Here is a 16,973-nt window from a genome sequence, read left to right on the forward strand (position 1 = left end):
GAGAGAGAGGAAGGGGAGGGGAGTGAGAGAAAGAGAGAGAGAGGAAGGGGAGTGAGAGAGAGAGAGAGAGAGAGAGAGAGAGAGAGAGAGAGAGAGAGAGAGGGGGGAATTGTAGGGGAGCGGAGGGGAGAGAGAGAGAGAAAGAGAAAGGGGTGGAGAGAGAGAGAGAGAGAGAGAAAGAGAAAGGGGTGGAGAGAGAGAGGTTTAGCGAACAGTCTAACAGTGTGAGTGGAGAGGTGTGCATGTGCAGGAGAAGCAGCGGAGACTCTGGCACAGCACGCTGAGCTGACACCGAGGGCATCGCCGCAGCGTGGCGATGAGCTAGATGACAAACAGAGACAGGCGTAGAGAGACCACATGAGAGAGAGCGCAAGAGAGACCTGCCGCAAGAGGATACAGCCGCAGAGTGACAAGCGTCAACAGGACAGAGCGCCAGAGAGACAGAGGACAGAGAGACCGGCAAAGACAGGCATTGGCGCTAGAGAGACCCGTGGAGAGAGAGACTCATGCCTCCCACAGCTGAAAAGAGAGACTAAGGAGGCTGAACCAGAACTCCACAGAACCTGGGACACCCTACCTTCAACCCTCCACCCCCTCACTCCAGCCCTCCCCCCAGCCCCCCCCCCCCAGCCCCCCCCACCCCTCAGCTCTCCACTCCAGAACCCTCCACGCCAACCCCCTCAGCCCCCGGACCCCGGACTGTCCACAAGAGATGGACACCGAGAGCCAGGTTATGGATCCGGACGGTGGGGATGGGAGTCACCTCCACTCCCCAAAGACTGAGCAGAGCCAGGAGAGGGTCTGGATGCGCCTCAAGGGAATGTAAGTCAGCCGCCTCTCACCAGCTAATAACCCCCAGAGGAACTGGACTCCTGGCGCCAGGCACAGCGCTTGTTTTTCATGTTGTTGTTTTCACTGCAGTGGGAGCCGAGCTCGATCCGGCTGTGGCACTCACGTTGGAATGTCAACAGTTTATTTCTGACTTGTTGCTATAGAAACCTAATGCGATTTCTCCGGGAAGCGGAGTTTCGAGTAGTGCCGTGTCGGCGCAGGTATTTGTCGCGATCGGCTGCGATGGGGTCTGTCGCTACAACGTTCTGCTCCAAAGGGTTCTCCAGGACCAACAAAAAACTTACCGTCCGTCGTATGTTAGTTACCTAAGTGGTGTCATTGATATGTTGCCGTCGCACGTAGGTATTTTTTATTGATCACTGTTCCCGGTAGCTGAGATGTGGTTACTTTGCGATGTAGGGTATTAAATACAGACCTTTCCTTGACTCTGACCACCCAAATACTGTAAAACTTCTGATCCTTGATCTGCTGTAGTTCCTATGTGCACTATTTGCACGAAAGTGTCTGCATAATTAATCAATTGGAATGTGATGGAACATCAAAGAACCGTTTGAGAACCCTCCTGGTAGAGCCTTTCACTAGAGCAATAACTCCAGTTGTCCTACTTGGAACCAAGAATGAAGTTCATAGAGAGGAACATCTATTATTTTTGGTAGCAGGTTTAATTATTCATCAGCGAGGTGTCTCTGTGTCATTGTCATTGTTTCATAATGTTGTTGTTGTTCAAGGGATTCACACAGTGGACTAGTATCCCCAGTGGGATTTTAATCCCTGTTAGCAGAGACCTGCAACAGCCTGCTTTGACTGACTATGGTGTGTGTGTGTGTGTGTGTGTATGTGTGTGTGTGTGTGTGTGTGTGTGTGTGTGTGTGTGTGGAGTTCTTGAAAGGACTTATTTTTATTATGACCTTGTCTGAAAAATGCATCCTTCGAACCTCCGTCCTGGGATCTGCTTCTGACATTATTAGACAGATTAATGAATGTGCTCCTCTATGAAACTGTTGCCCCCCTCCAGTCTTGTCAGATCAGGGATTTTCTCCTGCGATCAGGCAGGAAGGATGGATGTTTAGATCCTTTGACAGCTTCCTGTCAGCGGACAGTAGCGACTGGTCTGTCTTACAGTCTCCTGTGGTAACACTTTGTATCCAAGAAGTTGTAATAAATGTTAGTTAATCGTTAATAAGGCCCTTAGACTATGCTTCTTAACATTAATATGTGTTAATAAGACTGTGTGTTAAAAAAGAGAATTTAATGAAATTAGTAAGGGTTAGGGTAGTTAGTGTAGGTTAGTGTTATAGTAAGATGAGATAAGTGTTAGTTAATAGGTAATAAGATTCTTATCAATGAATATGTGTTCCAAAGACTCATTTGCTAAGGCCTTGTTACCTATTAAATAACACTTATTACAAACACCTGGATCTATAGTGTTACTTCCCCTGCTAATGTTGAACATTCCACTTACAGGCACACACACACACTGTACATGCACACACACACACTCTGCAACACAGTATCGTATGTTCCCATTGGGACACTCATCTCTAAGGTCTGGCTGTTTTTTTGCATGTGTGTCAGAGTGTGTTTATCTGGCTGTGTGGGATGTGTGGGGCGGGGGGGGGGGGGAGGAGGGGCAGGGGGGAGGGGAGGGGGGGATTATAAAACCTGTTCCAGCATTGTAATCACCCAAGGTCTCCGCACACACTGCCAACGACACACACATCTCCACAAACAGACATGTATCTAATGAGTCCCTGGGAGCACTGTACTGTACTGTCCTAATGCACAGCCCTTCTGTTGCAGGCAGAAGTACAAGAGCACTTCTCAGAGGTAAGTATTCATCTCACTGCCAACACATGTACTACAGTCATAATAAACACCATCAAACTGTGTGTGCGCATCTTTGCCGGTGCGTGCCTGGGTATGTGTGTGTGTGGCTGTGTGGGTGCGGGCCTGCTTATGGGTGTGTGTGTGTTTGTACCTGTGCGTGCCTGCATATTGTGTGTGTGTGTACCTGGGTGTGTGTGTGTGTTCCTGTGCGTGCCTGCATATTGTGTGTGTGTGTACCTGGGTGTGTGTGTTCCTATGCGTGCCTGCATATTGTGTGTGTGTGTACCTGGGTGTGCCTGGGTGTGTGGTTGTGTGTGTGAGCATTTTGAGCCCAGATGGAGCCCATCCTGTGAAGCATAATCACAGGACTGCAGAATTCATCAAATGGTTTTCACACACACCCACACACTTTACATAGACACACACACAAACACACACACTCGCAAACACACACACACACAAGCACGCAAACACACGCACCAAGTCCCTCTCCCTCGCTGTATTGAGTATTGTGCTCTTTGCTGTTAGAGGGCTCTTTGATGTAACTGGCGGTGAAGAGCTGCCCCTATCCCACCCCAGCTGTCAATCACCTGAGGCCTGGAAACCCTCCAATGAAGGGCCTGTGGGCGTGTCTTAGAGCTGGCATGCATCCCTCGGTCTGCCTCACGCACACTCTGATCATGTGCTGTAGTCCTGCTGTGAGGCCAGCACACTCTGTCCACTAGAGGTTCTCAGTGCCATGTTTTACCTCAACCACTGGACCTGCTACGCATGCACACGCACACGCATGCACACGCACGCATGCACACGCACGCACATGCATGCACATGCATGCACACGCACACACACACACATGCACGCGCACGCACGCGCACGCATGCACACGCACTTGCACAACCACCTTACACACACTTCCGTGCACTTCCACATGGACGCACACGTAAACACACTTCCACACGTACTTACACACACTTACACACACGGCCCAACACTTCCGTGCACACACTTACACACACACACACACACTCACAAACAGCATATACACGTAAAAACACACGCACGTAACCGGAGTAACACAACGGCACCCATGCACATATAGACACACTAATTGCAAATGTGTATAAGTGTGCCTGTGTGTGGAGGTGTGTAGGTTGGTGTGTACGTGTGTTTGTGAGTGTGTGTGTGTCTGCCTGTGTTATTTAGCCAGTTTAGGAGTGCAGCTTGAATTGGTGTGGGAGGATACTTTTGGAGTGGCAGGCACTTATCCCTAACCCTTCCTCATTCCTCTGCTCTCCACCGTGTGTCTTTGTTCATGAGTGTGTGTGTGTGCTTCTGTGTGTGTGTGAGCACATTAGTGTGCGCGTGTCCATGCGCGTGAGAGTTTGTGTGTGTGTGTTCTCCGGCCAGAGTGGCTGGTGTTTCCTGGCAACGGCCTGTCCTCTCCTGGTTGTTATTCGCACGCTCTGCAATGATTGGCAGATGCGAGCATCCAGCCAATCACAGCCGGGCGGATGTTAGCGTCTTAATGACAATGTTGTTTACCTTGTTGGCTGAAGCTCCTTCGAGGTAAGTGACATCCACGTCAGGCAGCTCAAATAGGACATTTGACATTTCAGACGTTTTACACTTTGCTGGAGAGTTGTGTGATAGCTGTTTACATTTCATCATTTAGCAGACGCCCTAATCCAGAGCGACTTACAGTAAGTACAGGGACATTCCCCCCGATGCAAGTAGGGTGAAGTACCTTCCCCAAGGACACAACCTCATTTTTGCACGGCCGGGAATCGAACCAACAACCTTCTGATTAATAGCCCGACTCCCTAACCGCTCAGCCGTCCGACTCCCTGTTTCCCACAGTCCATGACCATAGCCGTTAGCATGACAAGTGTTGAAGCACGCGAACCTGCTGGTGGAGGAAGTGTACTGCGAGATCACGGCTTCCCGCTGCCAACAGTGTGCGTGTCACGGCATACGGAAGGCCAACACGTGTCACCACAAGACACAATAAGAGCGCTCACAGTTGTAGCCCTCGGCTGAGAAAGAGGACGTTTGTCTGGATCCTGTCAGAGGATACATCCATCTGTGCTTCCTCGACTCCTAAATGTGTCAAATGTGTTTGGGGGAAGGGGGGGGAGGTAGGGAGGGTGAGGGGGTTGTTTCCCTCATCGCCGATTGTCATGGCAACTTGTGTTATTTTAAAGTGTTGGACACAGCAGATGGGGGTGGGGGTGTGGGCGGAGGGTGTAATCACAGGCAGTGATCTGAGGTAATTATGGCCAGCCATGCCACGAGAGAGGCTTGTCCGTCGGGGGATATCATTCCATGGGTTCTAACCGTTCAATATTGGCTGTGGGCTCTCTGTGATATGACTGCATGTGGGCCTGTTCTCCCAGAAAACCTTGGACCGCGCCCCACCACAACACGCTACAAACTCTCTCTGATCTCAGAAACACTGATCATTGTCTCAGAACTCTGAACCCAGTCCAGATTCAAGTACAAAGCCTGCTTCTCTCTGTGTAATATCATTATAAATGTATTACCATGGCGATTTGGCGTTGTGTATCCAGTAAACATCTCTGATGAGCATGTGTCTTTGTGCTTGGCACCCAACAAGGATAACAGCATAGTAAAATAATCATGATGACAAACATCCAATTATAGACGTAGGCTCCTCTGCGCTCAGCCAATAGCAGAACTCTTCTGGCTCAGAGTCAGGGCTTGGCAGTGACTTGAAGGGACTACAGGTCAGCCAGATCCACACACACACACACACACACACACACTAACATTACTTACACACCTCCTCGAACCTGTGCTGTGCATCTCGTTTTCCACTCTCCGGTCCAGCAGTGATCAGTGCTGCGTTCCTCTGTGTTCCTCGCTGGGTTTCCCGTGGGGTTGTTCATGCTCTTGTAAATCATCAGGTCATCTGTGCTCGAACAGTTTCCACGCTTTGATGTTGGCCAGTGAAGTGAGACTTGGTTGTTCTCTGAAGAACACACAGTACACACACAGTACACACACACACACACACACACACAGAGGCACATTCCATACACATACACCCATCACGCACTCACACTGTCGTTCACATACAGCTGGACTTGGGGAAAGCAGTTCTGTGTTAAAGCTCCATGCATCTTCCTCACAGTCAGATGGACAAACATCTCAATATGATTAGCTTTTCCCCCCCACTCTGCTATGTCAACATGCTAACGCTCAACACTGTGTTTGCATGTCTGTGCGTGTGTGTTTGTGTGTGAGTGTGCACGCGTGCATGTGTGAGTGTGTATGCGTGCATGTGTGAGTGTGCAAAAGAGGTGAGAGCTCAAAGATAAGAAGCAACTGCAGAGGTGTTTCACCAGAAGTAGTGTTCAGTAATGGATCTCACACACCCCACACGTACGCACACACACATACGCACACACCCTGTCCTCCTCCTCCCCTCCCCCCTCCTCCTTCCCATTCCCCTCCTCCCCCCTCCTCCTCCTCCTCCCCCTCCTAGCCTTCACCCCCTTACCTCCTAGCCCTCACCCCCTTACCTCCTAGCCCTCACCCCCCTTACCTCCTAGCCCTCACCCCCCTTACCTCCTAGCCCTCACCCCCCTTACCTCCTAGCCCTCACCCCCCTTACCTCCTAGCCCTCACCCCCCGGTTGGTTCATCCTTCCGAGTTCCCTGTTCTTCCCTGCGCTTGGTTCTGATTGTCGGAACCGTAAATTGTTATCGGACTGACGTTCTGATGACCTGGAAGAATGACCAGGCTGGGCACAGTTTTGTGTGTTGTGACTCCACACTTCAGAGTTTGATGGTTATGACCATTAGTACTGGCAGCAGGCATTTAGCCTAAGTCCCTCTCTCACTATCCCCCCCCCCCTTCCCCACCCACCGATCACCCAACACCCTCTGCTGTCCCTCTGGGGGTTCATGGGAAGTAGTTTTTTGGCAGGAAGACTTGTAAAGACTCTCTTTGTACCATATCTCCGATCCGTTGTTTACAGTTGAGCATATCCCAGGATGCACAGCAGAGCGCGATGACATCATCAGGGGGTCACGGCTCTGCGAGCCAAAAACATAACTCAGCTGACACACACACAAACACACACCCTTCCCAGCATGGAACACTTTTAGAACTGGCCTCCCGCAATGCACTATGGGACTGGTCAGGGGGTCAGGGTTGGAGAGCGGGCCAAGAGGACTACAATGGAGAGAGTCCGACCAGACTCACAGACCATAATAACCGCTGCCTTCCAGAGTGCGATCTGAAACGTACCTCAGGGAGCATGGCATGTTATCCTTGGCTGCCTCTTAGATCACTCTCGGTTACAAAAAGCGTGAAGTGACATCAATGGTTCCATTGACGCGAGGCCTTTCGAAGAGCTGATGAAGCTGGAGATTAGAACGAGGAGAGAAAGGGAGAGAGAGAGATTTCCCTCTAAGGAAGAGAGAACCTCAGGAGGAGGAGAGAGAGAAAAATGCTCGAATCGTTTTCTTTTCTCTTTCCTCTCTCTCTTTCTATGAGCGTCTCTCTCCCTGCCTACGTTTCCCAGGTATCTCTCTCTCCCTGCCTACGTTTCCCAGGTATCTCTCTCTCCCTGCCTACGTTTCCCAGGTATCTCTCTCTCCCTGCCTACGTTTCCCAGGTATCTCTCTCCCTCTCTCTCTTTGCTGTCTTGCACCCCTTCTCCTTCCCTCTCTCTAGGCCGTCTCTCATTCTCTCATTCCCTTTCTCTCCCCCCGCCCCAGCTCTCTCTCTCTCTCCCTCCTATCCTCCCCTCTCTCTACACTGTTTCTCATTCTGCTGGGAGAGGACCTCCCAGTAAGAGGGCTGCTCTGGATCTGTCCTGGCCTGTTGACAGAGGGGCGACGCTCATCACAGATCACTTGGTCTGTTTTTGGAGCCACAGTTAACTTCTGTTTATGCATTTGGACAACCTGGGGTGAGAGAGCAGGTAGGTTATTTACGGGAGATAGGAAGAAGGCAATTGGCCAACAGGGGCGAGAGGAAGAAGGCAATTGGCCAACAGGGGAGAGGGGAATAAGGCAATCGGACAACCGGGGAGAGAGGAATATTACTGTTGTCCAACAGCTATTGGACAACAGGAGACAGAAAAGGGAGGCTGTTGAATAATTGAGAGGACACGCCACACAATAGCAGACTTGAGAACAAGTGGGTGTTGAGAGCGTGTGCCTGCCGAATGACGTCACACGACCGGGCTCCTAATGTCATTGAACCCCCCCCCCCCCCCCCCCCCCTCGTGACGAACAACGGCTCACAGAACTCCAGGCAGCAGCACTTGAATCCCGAGCCCCAGCAGCGTGCGGTGTGAGTCTGCAGGGTGGTGCTGTGAGTCGCCGTGGCTGTGGAGGGTTCAGCTGCTGTGTGACGTCATGTCTCGGTGCGCCGCAGCGTGACATCACCTGACATCACCTGACATTTACTCTGCGGCAGAGAGAGCGTGAGGGCGGGGCTTCGCTCCGCGGCTGTCGATCGCCCTTCTTATCTCTCGCACGATCGACAGGGGCCGGCTCACGCGCACTTGCACGGACACACAAATGCACGCTCACTCGCAAGCACTAGCTTTGTTTGTGGGTTCTATCTCCGGGACCCTGGGACTAGCACAGCCAAGTGAGGAGAGCTGTTGGTCGGCGACCACCGCACACACTCACACACACACACACACAAACACACACACATACTCACATACTTTCACAAAGCTATGCTTTTTAGTGTAGATTCTACAGGTATATTGAGAGGAGCTGATATGATATCTGATGGGAAGCTAATGAAATGAGATTTGCTCCCCTGGTCTCACAGCAAACATCCATGACTGTTTGTTTGTGTGTTAGTGTGTGTGTGTGTGTCACCACCTGCGGGTTTTAATGAACCTATCAATATTCGTAAATGAAAACCCATACATTCACTCACAGCCACACACAAGCACATACACACACACACATACAGACTCTAATCTAACGGATGCTCTCTGTTCCTGGTGTGTGTGTTTGTGTTCAGGTTGCGGTGTCTGGTGAAACAGCTGGACAAGGGAGAGGTGAATGTTCTGGATCTGAGGAGGAACATAGAGCACGCTGCCTCCGTTCTAGAGGCAGTCTACATCGATGAGACCAGGTAGGTACTGCCTGCCTGCCTGCCTGCCTGCCTGCCTGCCTGCCTGTCTGCCTGTCTGTCTGCCTGCCTGCCTGCCTGTCTGCCTGTCTGTTTGTCTGCCTTTGGGCCATTATAGTCGAGATCACATACGTGCACCACACACATACATGCACCACACACACACACACACACACACACAAACACACATACCCACACTCTCACATATCTGTACAAACCAGCTTGGCTTAGCTTTGCTGCTGTGTCTTGACAGCCTGAGTTTATAAAGACAAAGTTGAACACTTGAGAGTGAAAATGAAATGACTTTCTCTTTGTGCCTGCAGATCAAAGCTGTTCCATTGTGTGCATGCATGCACAATGTGTGTGTGCGTGTGTGTGTGTGTGGTCGCCCGTCAATCTTTCACTCCTCATTACCAAGACATCCTGAGGGGTAGAACAGTTCATCCATCTTGCCAGGCATGCGTGTGTGTGTGTGTGTGTGCGTGTGCGTGTGTGTGTGTGTGTGTGAGGGAGAGAGCGAGAGAGACAGAGAAAGAGACAAAGAAACAACGAGAAGCCCTGTGATTCGATCATATAGGTATAATTGTGTTTCCTCATCACAGCTTCATTTTCACGGTGGATAGCTTTCCCCTCCTTCGTCGCGGGGTAGGGATGTCAGGGCTCTGCGTCGGGCCATTTCCCTCAGTTAGGATCTAACCTAATGGTTACATTCTACAATCACATCAGGGATGTCATCTGACGTCCGTATTACAATGGTTCACAGTTCCTCCTGAGAGAACTCTCTCTCTCTCCTCTCTCTAGCCTTTGTCTCTCTCTCTCTTTCCATCTGTCTAGCTTTGTCTCTCTCTGTCTCGTTGTCTCTCTCTGTCCCCCCCCCCCCCCTTCTCTCTCCTGTTTCGATTCCGCTGTGAAAGAAGTTGTTTATTTCTCTGTGCCTAACTGTCTGGTATATGTGTAGCAGCAGTATGACTCACTGGGAGGAGGGAACAGCCAGCCAGCCAGCCTGTCAATCAGTCACTCAAATGTCCAGGCAGTTAGCCTGCCAGTCAGTTACAGGCGGTCAAGTCTGCTTGGCCAGTAAGCTGCCCTCATTGGCTGATGCCACGGCGCTGCATGTGATTGACATTCAGTGTCTCCTCCCCTAGGCGTCTCCTGGACACGGAGGATGAACTCAGCGACATTCAGGCGGACTCCGTGCCATCCGAAGTCCGCGATTGGCTGGCCTCCACCTTCACCCGGAAGATGGGTGTGGTCCGGCGGCGCCCGGAGGAAAAGCCGAGGTTTCGCTCCATCGTCCACGCCGTGCAAGCTGGGATCTTCGTAGAGAGGTACCTGGGAAACGTAGGCAGGAAGAGAGAGGCACCTGGGAAACGTAGGCAGGGAGAGAGAGGTACCTGGGAAACGTAGGCAGAGAGAGGTACCTGGGAAACGTAGGCAGGGAGAGAGAGAGATACCTGGGAAACGTAGGCAGGGAGAGAGAGATACCTGGGAAACGTAGGCAGGGAGAGAGAGGTACCTGGGAAACGTAGGCAGGGAGAGAGAGGTACCTGGGAAACGTAGGCAGGGAGAGAGAGAGGTACCTGGGAAACGTAGGCATGGAGAGATAGAGATACCTGGGAAACGTAGGCAGGGAGAGAGAGGTACCTGGGAAACGTATGCAGGGAGAGAGAGGTACCTGGGAAACGTAGGCAGGGAGAGAGAGATACCTGGGAAACGTAGGCAGGGAGAGAGAGAGAGGTACCTGGGAAACATAGGCAGGGAGAGAGAGATACCTGGGAAACGTAGGCAGGGAGAGAGAGAGGTACCTGGGAAACGTAGGCAGGGAGAGAGAGGTACCTGGGAAACGTAGGCAGGGAGAGAGAGAGGTACCTGGGAAACGTAGGCAGGGAGAGAGAGATACCTGGGAAACGTAGGCAGGGAGAGAGAGAGAGGTACCTGGGAAACATAGGCAGGGAGAGAGAGATACCTGGGAAACGTAGGCAGGGAGAGAGAGGTACCTGGGAAACGTAGGCAGGGAGAGAGAGGTACCTGGGAAACGTAGGCAGGGAGAGAGAGGTACCTGGGAAACGTAGGCAGGGAGAGAGAGGTACCTGGGAAACGTAGGCAGGGATAGAGAGGTACCTGGGAAACGTAGGCAGGGAGAGAGAGGGGGAGGTTGCCTGTCCATCTCCCAAAACTGTCCATGGTTGAACAACCAAACACCTTTTCCTTGCCACTGAGATCCTGAAACATTATTTCCGAAATGTGATATTCAGCCTCCCTCCAGAGATCTGGTGGCTCTCTAATTACCATGGCAACTGTTCCAGCTTGTCACACACACCTGTTGTTCGTACAGTCTGTGTTCAGACCGTATGTTAGAGCAGAGGGAGGAATGAACATTACATGAGAGAGGAGAGGAGTAGGAAAAGGAGGAGAGGAGTCGGAAGAGGAGGAGAGGAGAGAGAAGAGGAGAGGAGAGAGAAGAGGAGAGGAGGACAGGAGAGGAGAGAGAGAGAGAAGAGGAGGGGAGAAGAGGAGAGGAGGAGAGGAGAGGAGGAGAGGAGAGAGAAGAGGAGAGCAGGAGAGGAGGGAAGTATAGGAAGCTTGACTCTTGTCAAACTTCGTTCGGTTGCTGCTGCCAAACGGCCGGGCCTCAGATACCGACTGCTCTCCTCTTCACTGTCCTCCCTCCCCCTCTCTCTCCCTCCTTCCTCTCCCTCTCCTCTCTCTCCCTCCTCCCATTCTCCTCTCTTCATAGAGCAGGCTCGACGAAAGTATTTGGATTAGAGGCTAGAACAGACTCAATTTGATTGGGTGACAGCACCAATGGTGGGTGAAGACCAGTTAACAAAAGAGCATGACTAGACAGAGAAGTAAGTACAGTTGTAAATGAAGTCCTTGTATGCTGTCGCACTGTGATGATGTCAGTGCTTACATGCTGTCCCACTGTGAAGATGTCAGTGCTTACATCCTGTCCCACTGTGATGATGTCACCAGGATGTACAGACGGACATCCAACATGACAGGACTGACATACCCTCCTGCTGCCCTGGCTGCACTGAAGGTACACACTCACACACACACACACCACACGCATAGCCATACACACACACCACATGTATACACACACACTCACACACACCACATGCGTACACTCACACACCACATGCATATGTAGCCGGTGTAGATCAGGTAAACTCACCTGCACAGGCCACCTGCACCAGAGAATGTCTAGGTTTTTGTTGGCGTAGCTGGTAGTGGTTGTGCTTGGGATGTCGGACACACACACACAAACCACACATACACACACCACACACCACACTCATATACCCCCCCCCCACACACACACACACATACTGCACACACTTCTCAAATTGAGCCTTCAGGCAGTAATGAAGTATAATGAAATGGCAATGAATATTGGCCTGCAGACATCATTCTAGCAGACACCTTACATCCTCGAGGCGTGCTTGTTGAAGCCATGTATGTCATTGTTGTGTACCTGCAGGATGTTGACAGGTGGACCTTCGACGTGTTTGCTCTGCACGAGGCCTCCGGTGAACACGCCCTCAAGTTCCTGGTCTACGAGCTGCTGACCCGCTATGACCTCATCACTCGCTTCAGGGTCTGTCCCTCTCTCCTTATCGCCCGCTCTCTCTTTCTCTCTCTGTCTCATTGTTTGCATATTGATTACTATTATCCTTCTGTCCCCTACAGACAGACAGACCCAATCCGAGCATCTCTGTATAGGCATTTGAATTAGATTGACGCACAATGCCCATATTTGGCCATATATGGGGAAGTAGCTCTTAGTGTGATTACAAGATCAGAATGAAGCAGAAACAGGAAGTGTGGTACGTGTCTCAACAGCTAGCTGCTGTTCTCTGTGTTCAGCCGGCACATCAGGATGTGTCTCCAGCTACCTGCTGTTCCCTGTGTTCAGCCGGCACATCAGGATGTGTCTCCAGCTACCTGCTGTTCCCTGTGTTCAGCCGGCACATCAGGATGTGTCTCCAGCTACCTGCTGTTCTCTGTGTTCAGCCGGCACATCAGGATGTGTCTCCAGCTACCTGCTGTTCTCTGTGTTCAGCCGGCACATCAGGATGTGTCTCTAGCTACCTGCTGTTCTCTGTGTTCAGCCGGCACATCAGGATGTGTCTCCAGCTACCTGCTGTTCTCTGTGTTCAGCCGGCACATCAGGGCAACTGGAGCTCTCGGAGCCCCAGCAAGGCCCCAACCATTACTTCCAAGGTTCACTTACTCTCCCCCTCCTCTTCCTCCCCCTCCATCCCTCTCTTCCCGCTCCTCCTCCTCCCCTTCCCCCTTCTGCCATCCTCATCCCCCCTTTTGTACTCCTCCTCGTTTGCTCACTCATGTTCATGCCCTCGTCTTCCTCTCTGCCCCTTCGTCCACTATGTCCTCCTCCCCTCCTTCCCCTCGTCCCCTCCTTTCCCTGCTCCACCCCCCTCTCCTCCTCCCCTCCTTCCCCTCGTCCTCTCCTTCACCTGTCCTCCACCCCCTCCCCTCCTCCACTCTCTCTCCCCCTCCAGATCCCTGTGTCCTCCCTGGTGTCCTTCGTGGAGGCTCTGGAGGTGGGCTACAGCAAGCACAGGAACCCCTACCACAACCTGGTCCACGCAGCCGACGTCACTCAGACAGCTCACTACCTGATGCTGCACACTGGGGTCATGGTAAGTCACACAAACACACACACACACACACTCAGACAGCTCACTACCTGATGCTGCACACTGGGGTCATGGTAAGTCACACAAACACACACACACACACACTCAGACAGCTCACTACCTGATGCTGCACACTGGGGTCATGGTAAGTCACACAAACACACACACACACACACTCAGACAGCTCACTACCTGATGCTGCACACTGGGGTCATGGTAAGTCACACACACACACACACACACACACACACACTCAGACAGCTCACTACCTGATGCTGCACACTGGGGTCATGGTAAGTCACACAAACACACACACACACTCACACACACACGCTCACGCCCACTGTGAATAGTCTTCTTCTAAGTTATAGCTCTGTGTGTGTGTGTGTGTTTGGCGTGTGTGTGTATGTGTGTGTGTGTACATGTCTCTGTGTGTTTGTGTGTCGTGGTGCAGCACTGGCTGACTGAGCTGGAGATCCTGGCCATGGTGTTTGCTGCGGCCATCCATGACTTTGAACACACAGGAACCACCAACAACTTCCACATCCAGACCAGGTCAGTCTTCCACACACACACACTAACACACACGCACCCCCCCCCCCCCCAACACACACACACACTGTGGTGTATCCCTGCAGGTCTGAGGTGGCCATCCTGTATAACGACCGGTCGGTTCTGGAGAACCACCACGTGAGCGCCGCCTACAGGCTGATGCAGGAGGACGACACGAACATCCTGGTGAACCTCAGCAAGGACGACTGGAGGTCGGGACACACACTGATGCATCCCACGCACACACACACACGCTAATGCATCACACACATTGTTTATGTGTGTGTGTGTGTGTGTGTGCAGGGAACTGCGGGCGCTGGTGGTGGAGATGGTGATGAGTACAGACATGTCCTGCCACTTCCAGCAGATCAAGACCATGAGGAACCTGCTGCAGCAGCCACACTGGTAGGCAGATGACCCTGACCCCTGACCATGACCCCTGACCCCTGACCCCTGACCATGACCCCTGACCCCTGACCATGACCCCTGAACCTGACCCGTGACCCCTGACACTGACCATGACACCTACACTTTGACCCCTAGCCATAACCCTTGGACAACAACCCCTGACCTCTGAACCCTCTGACCACCCACCTCTGATCCTAGTACCACCATCTAAGCCTAACCTGAGTGTGTGTGTGTGTGTGTTTCAGTGTGGACAAGGCCAAAGCCCTGTCTTTGATGCTGCACGCTGCAGACATCAGCCACCCAGCCAAGGCCTGGCCCCTACACTACCGCTGGACACACAGTCTCATGGAGGAGTTCTTCAGACAGGTACACACACACACACACACTCACACTCATACACACAGACACACACATACACATTCAGACACACACACACACACTCATGCACGCTCACACACACACACATACATGTGCAGACTCACGCGTGTCCTGTCTGTGCTGTAATCTCTGTGGTCTGCAGGGCGACAAAGAGGCGGAGCTAGGCCTGCCCTTCTCTCCTCTGTGTGACCGCAAGGCCACCATGATCGCCCAATCACAGATCGGTGAGGACCACCTGCCTCGATAGAACACACACCTGTACCCCTGCCTGTCTCTATAGAACACACACACCTGTACCCCTGCCTGCCTCTATAGAACGCACACCTGTACCCCTGCCTGCCTCTATAGAAGACACACCTGTACCCCTGCCTGCCTCTATAGAACACACACCTGTACCCCTGCCTGCCTCGATAGAACACACACCTGTACCCCTGCCTGCCTTGATAGAACACACACCTGTACCCTGCCTGCCTCGATAGAACACACACCTGCCTGCCTCTATAGAACACACACCTGTACCCCTGCCTGCCTCTATAGAACACACACACCTGTATTCCTACCCCTCTCCCAGTCTGCCTCTAACTGTTCGGTGTCTCTGCATCGGGCCATGCTTCAGAGGAGCATGGCAGCTGAACACTGCCATCCAGTGGACAATAGAGTGCTGGTCAGATAGAACTCAGAAAACCTTGCAGAAAAACAGACGATTATTTACAATTGAAGGTTTTTATTTCCTTCTCTTCATCCATCCCTTCATCCATCCCTACATCCGTCCCTCCATCCGTCCTCAGGCTTCATCGACTTCATCGTGGAGCCCACCTTCTCAGTCCTGGTGGACACCACAGAGAAGATCATGTCTCCTCTCATAGAGGAAGCTGTCAAGTCGCAGGACTCTGGTCCATGCAGGTCCAGGTAAACACATACCTTCATCACTGCACTGGACTCACTTCCCAAACCGCTGCTCCTCCCAGCCTGACAGGCAGTTATTCAATTGGTTGTGTCAGCCTGACAGGCAGCGATTCTATTGGTTGTTTCAGCCTGACAGGCAGCGATTCTATTGGTTGTTTCAGCCTGACAGGCAGCGGCTCTGTGACGGTGGAATCGGTCCAGAGGCATAGTGGACGGGGTTGTGGTCCTGATCAGGTGACCTCCGACTACTCGCTGGAAGGCATTGACCTCCACCATGTGCGCCTCCTGCTGTCTGAGGTCATCCAAAACAACAAGGAGCGCTGGAAGGAGCTCTCTGTACAAGGTACGACCACTGGACTGGACGGGAACACAACTGTGCTTTGCTGGACTACAAATGTGCTGTGCTGGACTACAAATGCACTGTAGTGTAGTACACCACACTGCTGGTTATTATAGCACGCTGTGCTGCTTTAGACCGTACGTACTACAGTGGTCAAAACAACATGGAGCTCTGTAACTCAGACTAAGCTACCGTTGATCACTGGTGTGCTTTCAATAGAAGGTATGTAATAAAGTCCCCACACGTGTGCGTGTATGTGTGTGTGTAGAGCTGGCCAGCAGAGAGAGGGAGGAGAGGTGTCCAGACGTCACAGAGGTCACAGAGGTCAGTATCCTCCAATCGGACGACTCGCCCACTCACACCAATCAGCTGAACGATACAGACTCCAGACCCGCCTCCCCGTCCCCGTCTGATGACACGCAGAGCCGGTCGCCCGGTTTCGCCCCTCCAGAGCGGTGGAACGGTAGGAGCGATTCTCAGACGTTAAAAAGAACCTTCCGGTCCAACAGCCCAGATGGGTCTTTCCTCCTCATCTTAGCTGAGGTGTGTTGTCATGGTGATAGCTCGGTAGGACGCGTTGTCATGGCTACTGTGTTTGCAGGGGAGGGGCCTGGAGTGGTCTTTGAGGAGGAGGAGGAGGAGGATGGAAAAGACTGACACCACGCTGCCACGATGAAGAGGCTGCCACGGCAATGCCTGTCTGCCTGTGTGTCCACCTGCCTTTCTGCCTGTTTCTCTGTCTGCCTGCCTGCCCGTCATTCCGTCCGTCTGTCTGTCTGTTTATAGTGTACATTACGTAACATTTCCAGTCTACTGGACTACTATTTATTAAAGACAGAGGTGACAGTCCTCTTTAGACCTCAAACCTGCTGCTGCTTCTTCATTCCCTGTGGCTGAGCTGCGCACCTGGAGACACA

At 52.1% G+C, this 16,973-nt stretch overlaps 2 protein-coding genes across 2 annotated transcripts in view; one reads left to right on the plus strand and one right to left on the minus strand.

Moving 5' to 3' along the window:
* The first annotated feature begins 162 nt into the window (after positions 1 to 162).
* pde1a (phosphodiesterase 1A, calmodulin-dependent) lies at positions 163 to 16,921 on the plus strand. The gene is made up of 16 exons (XM_062457754.1): positions 163 to 822; positions 2,653 to 2,679; positions 8,695 to 8,808; positions 9,951 to 10,133; positions 11,782 to 11,848; positions 12,293 to 12,409; positions 13,335 to 13,475; positions 13,927 to 14,027; positions 14,111 to 14,236; positions 14,328 to 14,429; positions 14,678 to 14,798; positions 14,953 to 15,034; positions 15,599 to 15,719; positions 15,878 to 16,059; positions 16,325 to 16,519; positions 16,658 to 16,921. Exons 1-16 carry the CDS (start codon positions 713 to 715, stop codon positions 16,711 to 16,713), a joined length of 1,845 nt encoding a protein of 614 aa, XP_062313738.1. The 5' UTR covers positions 163 to 712; the 3' UTR covers positions 16,714 to 16,921.
* The window catches only part of cwc22 (CWC22 spliceosome associated protein homolog), a 140,835-nt gene continuing 132,676 nt past the window's right edge, over positions 8,815 to 16,973 (minus strand). The window contains exon 22 of the transcript XR_009929792.1: positions 8,815 to 8,851. The gene's annotated coding sequence lies outside the window, so the exon portion shown is untranslated. The remainder of the gene's footprint in view (positions 8,852 to 16,973) is intronic.

Source organism: Osmerus eperlanus, chromosome 3 (genome assembly GCF_963692335.1).
Source record: "Osmerus eperlanus chromosome 3, fOsmEpe2.1, whole genome shotgun sequence".
Classification (NCBI taxonomy): Eukaryota; Metazoa; Chordata; class Actinopteri; order Osmeriformes; family Osmeridae; genus Osmerus; species Osmerus eperlanus.

Coding starts and splice junctions, on each gene's coding strand:
- pde1a (XM_062457754.1), top strand. CDS start 713: ATGGACACCGAGAGCCAGGTTATGGATCCGGACGGTGGGGATGGGAGT. Junction 13,476..13,926: donor TGCTGCACACTGGGGTCATG/GTAAGTCACACA, acceptor GTCGTGGTGCAG/CACTGGCTGACTGAGCTGGA. Junction 15,035..15,598: donor GATCGCCCAATCACAGATCG/GTGAGGACCACC, acceptor ATCCGTCCTCAG/GCTTCATCGACTTCATCGTG.